This window comes from Semicossyphus pulcher, unplaced genomic scaffold (assembly GCF_022749685.1).
Source record: "Semicossyphus pulcher isolate SPU_LCO1_2020_fin unplaced genomic scaffold, fSemPul1.0.p SCAF_6, whole genome shotgun sequence".
NCBI lineage: Eukaryota > Metazoa > Chordata > Actinopteri > Labriformes > Labridae > Semicossyphus > Semicossyphus pulcher.
In genome coordinates this window covers 30,534,479-30,550,001 of record NW_027211737.1, presented here as the reverse complement: position 1 = coordinate 30,550,001, position 15,523 = coordinate 30,534,479, and the positions used below count along the sequence as shown (strand labels likewise).

General features: G+C 41.4%; 2 protein-coding genes across 3 annotated transcripts; one reads left to right on the top strand and one right to left on the bottom strand.

The window, feature by feature from the left end:
• Window positions 1-906: 906 nt before the first annotated feature.
• On the top strand, window positions 907-5,060 carry LOC138610897 (inactive phospholipid phosphatase 7-like). Of its 2 annotated transcripts, none has more exons than XM_069683766.1 (4): window positions 907-1,083; window positions 2,097-2,346; window positions 2,453-2,634; window positions 2,739-5,060. In XM_069683766.1, the coding sequence occupies exons 1-4, from the start codon at window positions 907-909 to the stop codon at window positions 2,943-2,945; spliced, it is 816 nt and encodes a 271-aa protein (XP_069539867.1). In that variant the 3' UTR covers window positions 2,946-5,060. The 2 variants fall into 2 exon arrangements, with proteins under 2 accessions (XP_069539867.1, XP_069539866.1); XM_069683765.1 differs by having other exon boundaries at window positions 907-1,088; window positions 2,045-2,346.
• A 421-nt stretch (window positions 5,061-5,481) lies between these two features.
• On the bottom strand, window positions 5,482-13,959 carry LOC138610896 (WD repeat-containing protein 5-like). The gene is made up of 13 exons (XM_069683764.1): window positions 13,599-13,959; window positions 12,852-12,960; window positions 12,559-12,632; window positions 12,387-12,476; window positions 10,243-10,332; window positions 10,069-10,152; window positions 9,923-9,978; window positions 9,741-9,787; window positions 9,261-9,336; window positions 8,075-8,108; window positions 7,899-7,973; window positions 7,585-7,672; window positions 5,482-6,548 (listed from the first exon to the last, which is right to left on the bottom strand). The coding sequence occupies exons 1-13, from the start codon at window positions 13,671-13,673 to the stop codon at window positions 6,448-6,450; spliced, it is 999 nt and encodes a 332-aa protein (XP_069539865.1). The 5' UTR covers window positions 13,674-13,959; the 3' UTR covers window positions 5,482-6,447.
• Between the last annotated feature and the right edge of the window lie 1,564 nt (window positions 13,960-15,523).

Below are 15,523 nucleotides of genomic sequence, written 5' to 3'. Positions count from 1 at the left end.
GTCTAAAGTCTTTTTCTTTTGCTAGCAAGAATAAGCATCCCAATTAACAATCAATTATGGATGTTAACCAACCTAGTGCTAGCATTAGCTGATAATTTAGCATTAGTTAACCCTTCAATCCTCTCTAGCTCCACCCTTATATATGGTCCCTTTTGGCTCCAAAAAAAAACAAGAAGGCGACGGCCAAATTGCTAAATATTGAGGCTCAAAATGGCATAAAGATAAGGAATGGGATAAACTATCCTGACATCACACTTTACCTGGAAATTCGTCATTAGTTCAAAGGAATATTTGCTTTGAGTCAGAGGCAGGAAAACCACCGTCTATACGTCACCAATTTCGCCTGATTGTGGATACGTCCCACAGGAAGGTCTTCAGACACGCTGACTCAGAGAAAGTGCACAATTTGGTGTTGAAAAAAAATCCACATCAGAGCCCTTGTGTTCTTGATGATTTGACAGTGGGACAGCCAGAGGGGCTGGCAGGTGGATCTTTAGCCGGAACCAGGAAACAGATCTCAAAAAAAGTGGATCCAACATGTCTTTCTACTAGTAGTCATAACTCTGTATGTTTGGAAGCTGGTTATTACGATAACTGTGATGTATCCTGAACACAGCACACACGACTCGCACACTGACCTCTGACATGTGAAACTGAAGGAGTGTTCCTTTAATACGATGGTGTGGTCTGTTGGCCTGTATTGTACAGTGTGTGTGTGTTTGTGTGTGTTCAGTGTTTTTCCAGCCTCCCTCTCTCTCCCACTCTCTCTCTCTCTGAACAGCTGACAGCAGAAGAAGAAGGCCAGCGGGTCTATTTATAGCAGAGTCCCTCAGAGTCTCAGACCTGATCCGACACAGTCCTGCAGCAAACCGTCGCACCTCCAACACCTCCGGACCGACCGCCGTCATGCCCGGCAGCCAGGCTCGGAGCCGGGCCAGAGACCGGAACAACGTCCTGAACCGGCCCGAGTTTCTGTCCCTGAACCAGCCCCCCCGCAGGGAGCAGGGGTCGGGGGAGGGGAGGGGGAGCGGAGGTCCGAGGAGAGCCGCGTTCAGACAGCAGAGTCAGCAGGAGGACCCGGGGGTGAGGTAAGACTCAGAGGCTCGGCCCAATGAAATCACAGCTCACATTTAGAGTCTGAATACAACCGCTGATCCTGGAGCTGATCTTGAACTTGAACCCGCAGCTTCCTGCTCTCAATATTCACACAGTCAGTCCTGGTGGCTTCAGTTTTGTGTTAGATTTAGATAATTCAGGACTTTATAAAACTAGAAACATTCTCCAAGAAAAATAAGTTATTCAGCCTATTTAGAGAAAACACAGAAGCTGTAAACTAGACACAAAAGCGTTCAGGGACAGGTGCACGCTGGTGTTAGAACATGACGTTAACTAATGTAGTTTAGCTGCAGTTTATGGCAAACATTAAGGAGTAAATCTTTTGTCTTTTAAATCTGGGCTCAATATTTACATGTTCAAGAAGAGTACAGTAAGTTTTGAAATGGCTTTGGTGGATATCTTCAGGTGGCACCTGTGGAACGGGTTGTAACGGCTACTACTTCATTCTTGGGGGAATTGTATCAGATCAAAGTACGTCTGCTTAAAGTTCTTGTATTTGCCACTGGCTCAGTTTGTTATTCTAAGTGTCTGACAACATACAGAAAGGATCCCTACAGATACAGACCTTCTAGTTTAAGAGCAAGACCCTTTTTTTAAACCTGAAATATCACTGTCTTCAAAGCCACCAGACTCCATTGACAAAAACAGCATTTTTACCTGACACAACGCTGATTATCTCTGCCTTGATCGGTTAGTATGTTTGTGTAATTGTGTAAGTTTGGTGCTTTAAATGGTTAGTTCAGACTCAACACAACATTTCTTTATCAAACAAAAACACAAAAAAACTAACCTGTTCTGGCCCAGGTAGACAAGCCTGTCAGGTAAAAAGAGAAAGATAATCTTAACAGCTGATTTTGGTTTGGAAAAGGAACTTATTTACAAAAGGTCTATTTCTGTTGACACTGCTTTGGTGCTTCTCTGTCCTCAGGGGGTCGAGGGACTCCTCAGAGGGGGGCTCAGCAGCTGAGGGAGTGGTGAAGGAGGACTGTATGCAGCTGAATCCATCGTTTCGAGGCATCGCCATCAACTCTCTGCTGGCCATCGACATCAGCCTGTCGAAGCGTCTTGGTGTGTGCGCCGGGGTCCAGGGCTCTGGGGCCCCACTGCGCTCCATGGTGACCCTGCTGGCCCTCACCGGGCACGCCCTCCCCTGGCTCTTAGGGACTCTGATATGTCTGTGGATGAGCAACACGATGGCAGGACAGGAAGTCCTCGTCAACCTGCTGCTGGGTGAGAATCTAAGCATTACAAGAGCCAGGCAGGATGCACAGACAGGGAGTAGATGTCATGTGAACGATCAGCTGTCCAACACTTAACCTGTCTTTCTCTCCTGCAGCTCTGATCCTAGATCTGATGACAGTCGCTGGGATGCAGAAGTTGGTCAAACGCAGAGGACCGTGGGATTTCCCTCCGGGGTTTTTGGACTACATTGCCATGGACATGTATTCTTTCCCAGCAGCCCATGCCAGCCGAGCCGTCATGGTGTCCAAGTTTCTGCTGAACCACCTGGTGCTGGCGGTAGGTTTATCATTATTATCATGAATCTTGTTGATGTTCAGGCTCTCTCTGTGTTGGAAGTAATTCTGCCTTCAGTGTAGTAATACAGTCTGCTTGTCCTCCAGGTGCCCCTCAGAATCCTGCTCTACCTGTGGGCCCTCTTGGTTGGCGTGTCTCGGGTGCTACTAGGTAAACATCACCTGTCAGATGTTGGTTGTGGATTCGCTCTCGGCTTCCTGCACTTTAATCTAGTGGAGTCTGTTTGGTTGGACTCCGCTACCTGCCAGACCCTCATCTCCATTGGCACACTGCGCTGGACTCCACTGGTCTGAACTGGTTTGGACTGGTTCAGCTGGGTGTAAGACTGGTCTGTCTGGACTCTGCTGTCCACCAGATGCTCACATGTAATGGTGCACATGGGACATATTTTTTAAAACAGATTTCGATTGTCAGGGTTTTTTTCGTTTCTTTTTTTTTTTTAATTTGGACTGGTCTGTCTGGATTTCACACTCCACTCCAGTTACAAATGCTGGATACTCTTTGTAAAGACCAGTTTGGACTGGTTTGAATTGGTCCTGCTCAAATCCTTTACCTACCTGACCGCTGCCCAAAGCTTCATGCTGCTTTCATTTTACCGCCACCTGAAAGAGTAAAACTAGCTCTGCTTCAACAGTCGTTGAAGTTGTTCAACAGTTGTTGAAGCAGAGCTAACTACTGTGACAAAAATTGAGAGTTAAATAATAATGGAATTGTTAGCTGACAGCTGTCAAAGTTAGCTAACTGCTGTAACCGTAAATTACCAGTTAGCTGACCAATGAAACTGTTAGCTTACTGCTCTATAAGTTAACTTACAGCTACTACAGTTACCCAACAGTTAGCTTAAAGCTGTAACAAATAGGTGACTGTTACAGTATAAGTTACTTAACTATTATCCGACTGTTGTCAACATAAGCTCACTTCTGTAACAGCTTACAGCTGTAACATTAACCAAACAGTTATTTAAAAGCTAAAACAGTTAGCTTACTGCTTTAACAGTAACCTAACAGTTAGCTTAAAGCTGTAACAGTTAGGTTACTGTTACAGAAGTTAGTTAACTATTATCTGACTGTTGTCAACATAAGCTCACTTCTGTAACAGCTTACAGCTGTAACATTAACCAAACAGTTATTTAAAAGCTAAAACAGTTAGCTTACTGCTTTAACAGTAACCTAACAGTTAGCTTAAAGCTGTAACAGTTAGGTTACTGTTACAGAAGTTAGTTAACTATTATCTGACTGTTGTCAACATAAGCTCACTTCTGTAACAGCTTACAGCTGTAACATTAACCAAACAGTTATTTAAAAGCTAAAACAGTTAGCTTACTGCTTTAACAGTTAGCTAACATTTAGCAAGGTGTTTTGACAGTTGGCTGACGGCTTTCACAGTTAGCTAACTACTGTGACACAAATTGCTAGTTAGATACCAATGGAATTGTTAGCTGAAAGCTGTAACAATTAGCTAACTGCTGCAACAGATAGCTGACTGCTGTAACCGTAAATGAACAGTTAGCTGACTGATGCAACTGTTATTTACTTACAGCTATAACAGTTACCTTAAAGCTGTAAGTTAGCTGCTGTAACAGTTAGCTACAGTTTTTGGACTGGTGCTGCTATCTGTTTTGAGTCAAAACCAGGACCTTCCTGGTTCAAATTGTAGTTTACAGACCTGTTTCACCGCAGAAACTACAGAGACATTTCAAGGTGGTTTACACCAAGGTTTACCTTTTTTAACATGTAAAAACTAAAGGCCTAAGTTTGTTTCTGTGTGCAGCTGTTGTTTGTGTCTCAGGGTTTTTTAGGTTCCTCTCTGAGCAACTTTGCTTAAAAAATATATAAATATATATATAATAATATAAATATATATTTATCACACTTTTTGTGAGGAATTTGGCCCCCGGTAACTAATCCCAGCTTTTATTCTGTTCATGGCAATACAATGACATAATAGTTTTAACTGCTTGATAGGAGCATTATGGTTAGTTCCTGCTAGAGTGACTTTAGCTATTTTTGATCTTGAGCTTGTATTTGCACGATTAGAAACTGTCTTCAAGTTTGAAACTCAGGAATCATTTTGACTGTGGGAAGAAAATGAAACAGAATTCAAATGTTCACTCATTGAGTGTGGACGTTTTTTCAAGAGTTTGGTTCAAGTGTGAAAAGCTAACATGTTCAATCCAATCAAAGACCTGAGATGTTGCTGAAAAGAGTTGGAAAACTGGAAGGCTGGAAAACTGGGAAGCTGATGGACTGACGGACGCTCAGATGAGAAGAAACCAAACAAAGAGGTTTTCTGTCTGAACTTTAGAGGAAGCGTTGAGGTAAAGCTTACAGTGACAACCGAAGAAAAATAAGGAGTTTAAACTATGCATCTGTTATCTTTAACTGAATAAAAACCTTTTTTCATGTGTCTACTGATCTGACTCAAGTCCATTTTTAATCTTTGCGTTCACGTCTGTATAATTAACAAGCTGGTCACAAACACAAACTAAAGTCAACCCTCTACCAACTTGCCAATTAATTATTATTATTAATTTTGCTAGCATGAAAATCAATCATTTTAATTAGCATTTAGCCAGTGTAAAGCAGATTGCATTCTTTTATCACAGTTCATTTTTTACCAGTAAAGTCAAAATTTTGACTTTTCACTTGCATTTTTTTAAAGGCTGTGGTAAGAAGACTTTAGCTAATCATAACAATAGTGAAAAAAATGTAATGTAAAGTTTGAAATGTCACTAAGAGTTAGCAAGGCTTACATAAGGCTAGTTAGCAGTAAGACTAAAATCATCCCACAAACTCTCTCTGGTGATACAATGACACACAATAAGACGGCTCATAGTCAAAAAATCTTTATTTACAAATAACTGAAAAAATCCTTCCCAACAACATTCATTGTTTTTTCTCTCTCGTTCAGTTGATTGACGTTTGTCGGAACAGTTTTAAGAATGTGATGATGTTTAAGGTGAAGAGCTGCTGCTGGTTTTAGACATTCAAACAGGACAGAGAGCCACAAACACACACACAGTTACTATAGCAACTGATGAGTCAGAGGTCAGGAGGCGTGTCCAAAATGTAACTGTCAATCAATTGTTACCTATATTTTAATTCTTTTAAAGGATCACTTGTTTTTTTCCACGTAAAGTCCAGTTTTCAGGTACTGTAAGTTGACTTTTCTTGACTTGTGTTTCCTGATTCTTTTTTTGTTTCCACTTGTTTTATCAACTTTTTTTATATTCCGTGTTTATCTTTAGAGAAGGAATCGATAAACATTAAGTCATCTCTGATTTTGTGGTAAAATTAACGTTGAAAAGATGCGTGGTGCGTTCATGAACGTTCTGAAAAATAACCCCATGTGGAGATTAAAATATAAATAAGTGAACTGTGCATCGTGAGTCGCTCACTATTTGATTTAGCACATTTTTCTTCCCTTCTGTGGCTTTTAAAATATTTATTACTCCATAGTTTTTTAGTGATTGGTTTTAGATGCTTACACCAAACAACATACATAAAACTACATATATAAATGTAACCTTAAAAAGAAACATTTCTGTATTTTTTTAAACAGTAAAAGCCTTTCAGAGAAGGTAAACAATTGTGTCCTTTTGAAGTATTGAGTCTTTTAATGTGAAAGGGAGGACAGGCTGAAAGCAGGACACACTGGGACCTGTTCTGACTGTGTTCATGGCTCTGTGTGTTTTCACATCAGATGAGATAAACTGTGTTTCTGTGTGTTATTAGTCATAATCTGTGGAGTTAAACAGGACAGGTGAGGGTCTCCGGGGTTCAGGTCTCCTTCAGTCTAACAGTCGCTCTTCCACAGTTTGATGGTTTTGTCGTTTTCCAAAGCAGCTGAAGCGATGATGTTTTCTGTTGGATGACAGGCGGTCGAGATCACCACGTCTGCACACAAAGAAACACAAGTTAGCGACAACAGCTTCTTATTCTGCTTCAGGTTATCAACAAGTCCTGATCAGACAGAGCGTGTATTCTGCAGCAAAAGTAAAAGTTAGGATAAAAGAAGGGGGAAAGAAAAGTAAAAGAAAGGTAAAGACAGCTAGTAAGAGACTGGCAAAGAAAAATCAGAGACCAGGAGACAAATCTAGAATGAAGGAGTTGAATTATAAGACCAGCAGAAAAAGTCCTGGACTAGAAGACAAAGCCGAGTGGAAAAATGTAGCGACTAGTAGACAGAGTCACAGATTTGGAGACGGATACTAATAAACAAAGTTAGGGACTGGGAGACACAGACTAGTAGACAGAAGTCACAGACGACTAGGACCAGAGAGAAAAGTCAGGGATCAGGAGAAAAATCTAGAAACCACAGGGGTGAAATACAAGATAAGTAAATAAAATCATGGACTTGAGACAGATTGGTGGACAAACGTAGGGACTAAGAAACAAAGTCAAACACTGAAAAACAAAGACTAGCAGAAAAATTCATGGAGAGACGAAGTCAGAAACTAGAAGACAAAGCCTGGGACTACGACACAGAGGTACAAAGAGACTGGTGATCAAAGGCAGGGCCTAGGAGACAAAGACGAGTAGACAAAAGTCGGACACTGAAAGAGAAAGACTAGGAAAAAAAAAATCAGGGACTAGATGACGATGTCAGGGACTAGGCTACAGACACTGGAGAACAAAGACAGAGCCTGGGAGACAAAGACTAGAAGGAACATTTAGGGACCAGGAGACAGAGTCAGTGACTAGTAGACAAACTCAGGGACTAGGAGACAAAGACCAGGATAAAAATTCAGAAACAAGGGGGTGAAGTACAAGACTAGGAGACAGACACTACTAATAAAGAATTAAGGCACAACAAGACAAAGACTAGAAGACAGATTTCAGGGACTAGGAGACAAAGACAAGTCAGGGACTAGGAGAGCTTTAGAAACAGAGTAATATCAGTCAGAGACTTGTTAGGGTGTTAAGGTCATACCTGTGTGTCCTTGTAGTTTCTGAACAATCTCTTTGGTCTGAAGGTTCCAGATGTACACCATGCTATCCTCAGAGCCCGACACGATCCACTAAAACACAGAGGTCAAAGGTCAAACCACCTGATCCTGATAAGAGGTAACCTTAACATGAACTTACTACAGGTACACTTGAAAACACGTAGGGGATTTAAACACAACTGAATTAGTTTCTCGTCAGTGGACATGCTGGTGATGACATGGATCAGTTGACTAGGAGACACACTCAGAGACTAGAGACAAGAAGCTTCATGTGTACAACTCAAACATAGACGCTCACCTTCCCTCCTGTGACAGAGAAGTTGGCAAAGATGCAGTACTTCTCATTTTTATGGCCGGTGTACGTCTTCAAACACTGAAGACACAAATAGAGGAGAAACAGAATGTTATAATGCTGAGGACAGACAGGCAGAGAGACAGACTGGTAGACAGACAGACAGGACAGGCAGTCAGTACCTTTCCTTTGCTGTAGTCCCAGAGCTTTAATGTGCTGTGAACAAGAGAATACAGAGTTAGCTGTATGAAAAATACCATGAAGGGCTGCTAATTGTTAGAAAGACATTTACTTTCATACAGTCGCTGCAACCTGAGAGATTTTCATTTAGCAAAGGGCAGGACAGAATTAAAGGGCACGTTCAGGAAAGGCAACGCAAAGGTTAAGCCTGTTAAGGTTGTCAAAAAGCTAGCTGAGTGTTACTTATATTAGGTAGCTCTTGTGTTGAACAAGCTGAGGTTAAAAAGACTTTAGCTAATGGTGAAAATAGTCAGGGTAAATGACAAGAAAGGTTACAGTGTCGCTTAGTCAGTAAGGATAACATGAGGCTAGTTAGCATTAAGACTATGAGGCTAAAATTGCCCTAGCTAGGTGTTAGTAAATGTATCATTATGCTAGCTAAAAGGTAGTAGAGTTTAAGTGACTCTAGCTAAGAGTTAGTAAGATTATCAATTAGCTAGCTTTGAGGTAGTAAGGTTATAATAACCCTAACTTCTGGAAAGTATGGTTAACATACAGCTAGCTAAAGTTAGTAAGGCTAAATAGTAATAGCTTTAGCTAAGTGCAAATGATGTTATTATTACACTAGGTAAACTAGGTACACAAGCTAAAACAACAACCGTGTGGCGTGTGGTAATGATGTCGGAGAATTTAAATCCCGCCCCGGCCAGACAGAGAGATTCTCACCCCCAGCATAACTGACAGGTGTAAGTATGTTTTTTTTTTAAAGGCTGTCACAGCACAGCTCGCTTGGAACGCTGAATGACCGTTTTAACGTAACCTAATTACTGAATTTGTTTATTTTGCAAGGTGTAGGATCTTTTAAAAGGCACATTTCTGTTTAAATCAATCTTTGCAAGTAAGTTTGTCTCTCGTTGTGTTGGTATGTCCTCTTCTGGACATATTGTGCAAAAATAGATATTCGAATAGTTCGAACATTTGTGGGTTTTTTTAAAGGAATAATCGCAATAAACGTCATTTTTGGCCAATTTTGACAGCAGTAGTTGACATGAAGCTAGGTAAGAGTTTGTAGGGCTAAAATGCACAGAGCTCACAATTTTATGAAACACAAATCACATAATGTAAAAATTATAAAAATCTACAGCAACAGAGAAATCATTATCCTGCTGTCCATGTGGTGGTACTGACTTGTCCAGTGTAGCAGCGAGGATGTATTTCCCATTTGGAGAAAACTTGACAAAAGACACCGGAGGATTGTCGTCATCTGAGGAGAGACACACGTTACTGACATGTCTATAAATAACAGGCCTGTGGACGACATACTTTAGGACACATTTTATGTCCAGGTGAAATCACAGTTAGTCTCATTGTGTGGTCAAAAAAAACGTAACTTATATTTGTACTTTCTGAAGTGTTATAAAGTAAAGAAAAAAAGCAGACTACAGAAGTGTAATTGTCTTACTGCAAGAATAGAGAGTCAAAAAGGGTTTTCATGTTGTATGTGAAATCTGCAGGACCGTTTATATGCCGTTAAATGTGCCACAGCTGATTAGCTATCTAACCTGACGATACCAGTGCACATTTCCTGATGATTCTTTCTTTAGCTGCTCCTTCAACAAATTAAGATGCAGGAAAAACGTGTGTAATTGTGTCAGTGGGTTTACTCACCAATCAGAGTCTTCAGACACTGTCCGGACGCTGTGTCCCAGATACGACTGCAGAGAGACAGAAAAAAATATAATCAAACCTCATTGTGTTTCTGTGCTCCTTTGTGTGTGAATGTGTGGATGTATAATGTGTGTGTGTGTGTGTGTGTGTGTGTGTGTGTGTGTGTGTGTGTGAGAACGAACCAGAGACCGTCGTAGCTGCTGGAGACGATGAGCGAGCCGTCTCTGTTGAAGTGAACCTGGAACACACAAACACAGGGTCGGAGGTCGGAACTTGTCCTGGAAGATCAACAGCCAACTTAATTTTCTAAGGACTTTCCAGGACTTACAGCAGAGACGGGGTCAGAGTGAGCCGGCAGCGTCTTCAGACATTTCCCGGTCTTAACATCCCAGATACGAACGCTTTCATCAAACTGCAGACACACAGAGACCAAACAGTCAGGTCTGATTTATTATACGAGCAGGATTCAGGAGAAACTCAGTGAACTGGTGAAGCAGCTTACCGATCCAGACACCACCAGGTTGGACTGAGGGTTGAAGTTGCAGCAGAAGACGTAGTTACTGTGACCCTTCAGAGTCTTCAGACACTTCCCCTGATGAGACAGACAAGAGATTAACAGTCACACAGCAGCTCTGATAACTTGAAGCTCATTTACTTTACACTAAATCCACTGATTTCACTTTCTGTAAAATCTGTCGTCACTATCACACATCACATATGAGCATTTTAAACATCAATATTGCTGTCAATCTTGTTTATTTAATCATTGGAAGACAAAATCGCGACCAGGATTAATATTTGATGAATTGTGCAGGCCGAGGTAAAATCCAGCAGTTTGTTATCTCTAGTGTCATGCACATGTAAATGTTCGACCAGCACAGATTTATAAGACCAAACAAGCAAAACAAACTGATGAAACATTTGTCGAACACGATCAGAACTCCTTACATCACACTCCAGACAAAGAAAATAAAACCAGCCTCAAAACACAGCTGAACTTTTTTTAAATCATTATGATTCATGTGGATCAGAGACAGCTGCATGTTGTTGTAATCATCCAGCAGGTGGAGCTGCAGCACGGCTCATGGAGATGTGGATACTTTAAACCAGGTACTCAATTAAACTTGAAAGAGGTCCAGTTAGAGAACATCATCATGTCTGACCTGCGTTATGATTCAGTACCATACATTTATATATTTATACATTTTGAACGTCAAACATCAAATAAAGAAAATACAGTTAAGCTAAATAGTTTTTACAACAACGCTTATAACTTTTACACAGAGCTCTCATAATTTAATAATAATAATAATGAATACTTCAATACTGGTAGGGAAACATAGTGTGTGTTTGCATGTTGGGGGGTCTGGGGGGTCTCCCCCAGGAAATTTTGAGTGTCAAAACCTTTATTTCCTGTACTTTGGTTTATTTTATGCCCCGGTTTGTGATTGAAGTGTCTTTATTTGTAAATTAAAACAAATAATTCAAATAATAAATGTCTGGTACTTTATATTCGAGCAAGCAGAGGGCTTTTTTGAGGTGGAGGACTTCTCCCCTCCAGAGTCCCCTGAAGAGCACTTTAGTGTGGTGGAGGACGGTGGTGGTCCCGAGCCCTATCAGCTCCAGCCCCACTAATGCCTGAAGCCGGAGCTTTCAGAGCCGAGGTAATGCAGGTGCCTATGTGCCGACAGCGCGTGCAGCCTGTTACAGTTATTTCTGATTCTGAAGAGAGAATGGGCGCAGTCTCTGAGTGGTAACGTAACGTTAGCTAGAAGGCTAATGTACAGCGTGCTAGCCACAATAGTGTAAACTTTAGTGAATGATGAGCGCGGTTTCACGGACTCCCTCTCAAAGACATGGGGCCCGGGGGGGTGTACCGCCCACCTCTGACTGACCTTTTTTAAAATTAATTTCATGATGTAATTTTGTCCCAAACGGTCGCCTCTACGTCACCATCGGCTGGCAAAGTCCAGGGCTGATTTTAAACAGTAGATGGCGTGTTTGAGCCGTTTACAACCCATGAAATGCGGATTTTTATAAATTTGGTAAGAATTGTCAATATTAACACCAGCATTGATGTGTTTCATCACAGTACAGCAATATGATTTAGATTACAGCTCAAAAAACATGTTTCAGTGTGCAGTTACTCTTTAAGTTGCACCTAGCCAGTAAAATGAATAGAAACAGTTTGCATTGAGTTTTTCTAGCAGCTGCTACGTTTTAAGGAGAGGAGACGTTAGCCGACAGGGAACAACCCGACACACGTGTCAGGTGTGCTGTCAGAAAGTTTGCCAGGGCTGCAGTTTACATTTAGTGGTTATTGGTTTTATTTTGGCGACAGCGTGATCAATAACAGTTTACCAAAAAGCAAGACTGAAGTTAATCCAACTTAATAAAAGTAGCATTCGTTTTATAATCCATGAGTTCTGGCATACAAACAAACAGGAGCTGCTAACGGCTAATTCAGCACACTGTTAATGGATGCAGTTCGACTGCATGGAAACAATTAAACAGGGTTTTGTCTGACTTTGATCAACTCTGATCTAGATCATAACATCAGAAACAAACCAAGTAACCAATCAGAGAACTCGGTTAACACTGAAATGACTCTTTTGTATGTAGGTTGTGTGTTAGTGTGTCTCTTACAGAGTTGTTGTCCCAGATCTTTAATGTTTTGTCGTCGGAGGCAGAGACCAGCAGGTTTGAGTCTGAAGACCAGGAGACATCAGAGATCCCCTAAACACACACACGCACAGAAGCAGGATCAGAACCAGGTCCAGACAGTGTTCAGAGCAGGATCAGGACTGAGGCGTCTCACCAGTTTGTGTCCGACGATGGATTTCTCAAACTTTCCATCGAACGCTCCCCAAATCTTTATCAGCTTATCTGCAGCTGCACAGAGATGTTACCATGGTTACTACAACCTCACAGCATCACAGCATCACAGCCAGTCATCAGTATTCAGAGCTATAAATCTGTGTGTCAAACCATCTTTTGATAGGATATAAAACAGTGACTTTTCAACACATCAAATTATTTCTATTCAATGTTGGATTAAGTGTGTAAATTTGTGCAGTGTTAATGTGTGTGTGGTGTGTTTGTGTTCCTCACAGGAGCTGGCGAGCCACTCTCCGTTGGGGCTGAACTTGACAGAAGAGACGGCCTTCGTGTGTCCGGCCAGCGTGAACTTGACTGTGTAGTTTGGTTTGGCAGGGTTAGACTGTAAACACACACACCTGAGAGTTACAGCAGACACAAACACCCGATTTCTAAAGTCCATCCAGTTATTAAGAGCTTTAATTCTGAGGTATATAAGAGAGCAGGTGTTCTGCTGACGACATACTTGAGATTACTGTTTTATTTTCATTCCACCCTGACCACATCCCACATCCGACAAAAGCTGGAAAGAGGCAGACAACTCAAAAAAGCTTTCACAGGTTTTCGTCTGTAACACAAGTCTGATTTTTTTATCCAAATGGAGATTAAGTTAAAACCAGATTTACAGAAACTGATTATTAGAATTTGAACATATCAAGATAAACACGAGGTGGAGCACATTCATCATCTGGTGCCTTTTAACGGTTGCAGAAAAATAAATGATGTCTTTAAAAGAACTGTAGTCAAAGCTTAAATGGGGGAAAACATGACAGAAATATCACCTATGTGTTAGTTTCATGTACTTGGCTTAAAACTTCCTAAAATTGTGGATTCTAGTGATTGTTCAAAATGGGTTCTACATTAAAAACACTGATCAGTGTCAGGTTTGTTTACAGCTGACTGGGAGCTAACCGACATGTCACCGGACCTATTGGACCTGCTGTCCCCGCGTTTTGAACACGGTCAGTCTGACAGACTCACCTTACTGCCAGATCCTGATGATGAAGAGGACTGTTTGATGTTTTCAGTCTCTGGTTTCTTCTCTTCTGTCGCCATGTTTTCCAGCTATCAGGCTGCTAGCGAGCGTTAGCTTCAGCTAGCTTCTGGTAGCTCTGTTTTGATTCTCTGCTGCTAAAGCGGAGCCACAGCTAGCTACCAATGCTAACCGCAATATCTGTAGCCTCTGCAGTGAGCGAAAATTCCGTATCACAACCGGTATCGTTTCAACGGCCTGGATCGGGTCTGAATAGGGATGAACTTGGTGCTGGATCGGACCGTTAAAAGTGCAGACGGAAATCAGCCTGCTAGCTTTAGCTAGCAAGAGGACCTGAATGTGCTGCTGTAGAGCACGTAGCTACATCTACGCATGCGTGAAAAAAAGGTTTACAGTAACGGCAAGCGAATAAGGTCAAAATACGCTGAATAAAAAAAGGATATATATATATATATATATATACACCGGGTTGCAAAGATCGTTTACACGTTTATGTCTTCACAGGTAATGTATTGTAGACAGTATAGAAATACACATTTAAAAACAGCAAATAGATAAATAAAGAGACCGGTTTCCCTTTATTTTTTATTTTCTTCTGAGGAAATATACTGTATATAAAATGAATAAATATCTAAATATACACAGAGATACGGTAGAAATACAGCCTATTTAGGACACTGGGACAGCAAAGCAGGAGATAAGTTTATTACGTAAATTACTCTTTCATAAATGTGCATGTGAGTGTCCAAATAAAATCCTGCAAAAGAAAGAAAGATGACTTCCTTCAACTGTCAGAATAAAGTTGATTTTTAAATTAAACAACATGAAACACAGGCTGCAACAGCCAATTACAATATATTTAATAATAATTATTATCATCATTATTCTCAATATTACTAATGTTGGTATTACTAATATGAGAGATAGATAAATCACAAAGGCCTGATTCACATCAGTAATGGTGCCTTCTTATCATGTCACAGTTCCAGATTTTAACTTCCTCCTACTTCACTGACAAGTCCATCCTCAGTGTTTCACATTTCCACCTCACACTGCCAGTTTAATTCTTGTTCCATGACTGGCTCCAAACAAGAAGGGTGTATATTGAAGCAGGTTTGACAAATCCAGGCTTTCTCTCTGTTAGCTGGCTCAACAAAAACCTCAAACCTCAAACCTGTCATTGTTATTCCAGTCCAGTTACAGCCCAGAAAACTAAAGTAACAAACTGTCATTAAACACCATGTGAACAGAAAATGATGTCTGCACATGCTCACTGTCACCTTCAGTCTGTGGTCCACGATCAGTGTGTTTTGAGTCCCTGCAGAGAAAACCAGCAGCTGGCGATGAAGCTGATGATGACAGCAGTGGCTGATCCCCCCCACCGCCATCCGCTATTACACAGCGACCAACCACAGCAAGCCACCGCAACGCCAGGAAGTTCTGTCTGCTGACAGTGACGAGACGTAGCACAACCCTGTGACAAAACCAGGTCCAGGGACTCTGCAGAGGCACACAGAGAGAAGTTCTGATAGTGTGCTCCATTTGGATCTAGTATCCAAAGAGATGCTCTAATTAAATAAGCCTGAAACCAACGATACCCGGTCAGATCTTTGGTTCTCTTCAGACTTATTCTGGCTGTACAGAAGTTTGTAGCCATAAACTTACTGACTAAAAATGGCCGACCGCCTTCATTTGAGAACATTTTTAAATGATCAAGAGAGGGACACAAAGACAGACAGCTACCGACAGATGGGCAGACAGACAGGTACTGACTGCTGTATGTTGTGATGCAGAATCTCAGTTTGAATCCTCTCTCTGTTTGACTGCAGTTGATGACCTCTGGTTGGCTACAGCCGAGCTCCACGTAGCCCCGCCCCCGACCACCTCCTCCTCCTACATTACAACCAAAACA

Excerpts from the sequence above, each read along its gene's own strand:
- LOC138610896 (XM_069683764.1), bottom strand. The coding sequence starts at position 13,673 with ATGGCGACAGAAGAGAAGAAACCAGAGACTGAAAACATCAAACAGTCC. Across the intron at positions 9,788-9,922 it reads AGCAGCTACGACGGTCTCTG|TCGTATCTGGGACACAGCGT; the intron begins GTTCGTTCTCAC and ends GTCTCTCTGCAG. Across the intron at positions 6,549-7,584 it reads GAAACTACAAGGACACACAG|ACGTGGTGATCTCGACCGCC; the intron begins GTATGACCTTAA and ends CTTTGTGTGCAG.
- LOC138610897 (XM_069683765.1), top strand. The coding sequence starts at position 907 with ATGCCCGGCAGCCAGGCTCGGAGCCGGGCCAGAGACCGGAACAACGTC. Across the intron at positions 1,089-2,044 it reads CAGGAGGACCCGGGGGTGAG|GGGGTCGAGGGACTCCTCAG; the intron begins GTAAGACTCAGA and ends CTCTGTCCTCAG. Across the intron at positions 2,347-2,452 it reads CCTCGTCAACCTGCTGCTGG|CTCTGATCCTAGATCTGATG; the intron begins GTGAGAATCTAA and ends TCTCTCCTGCAG.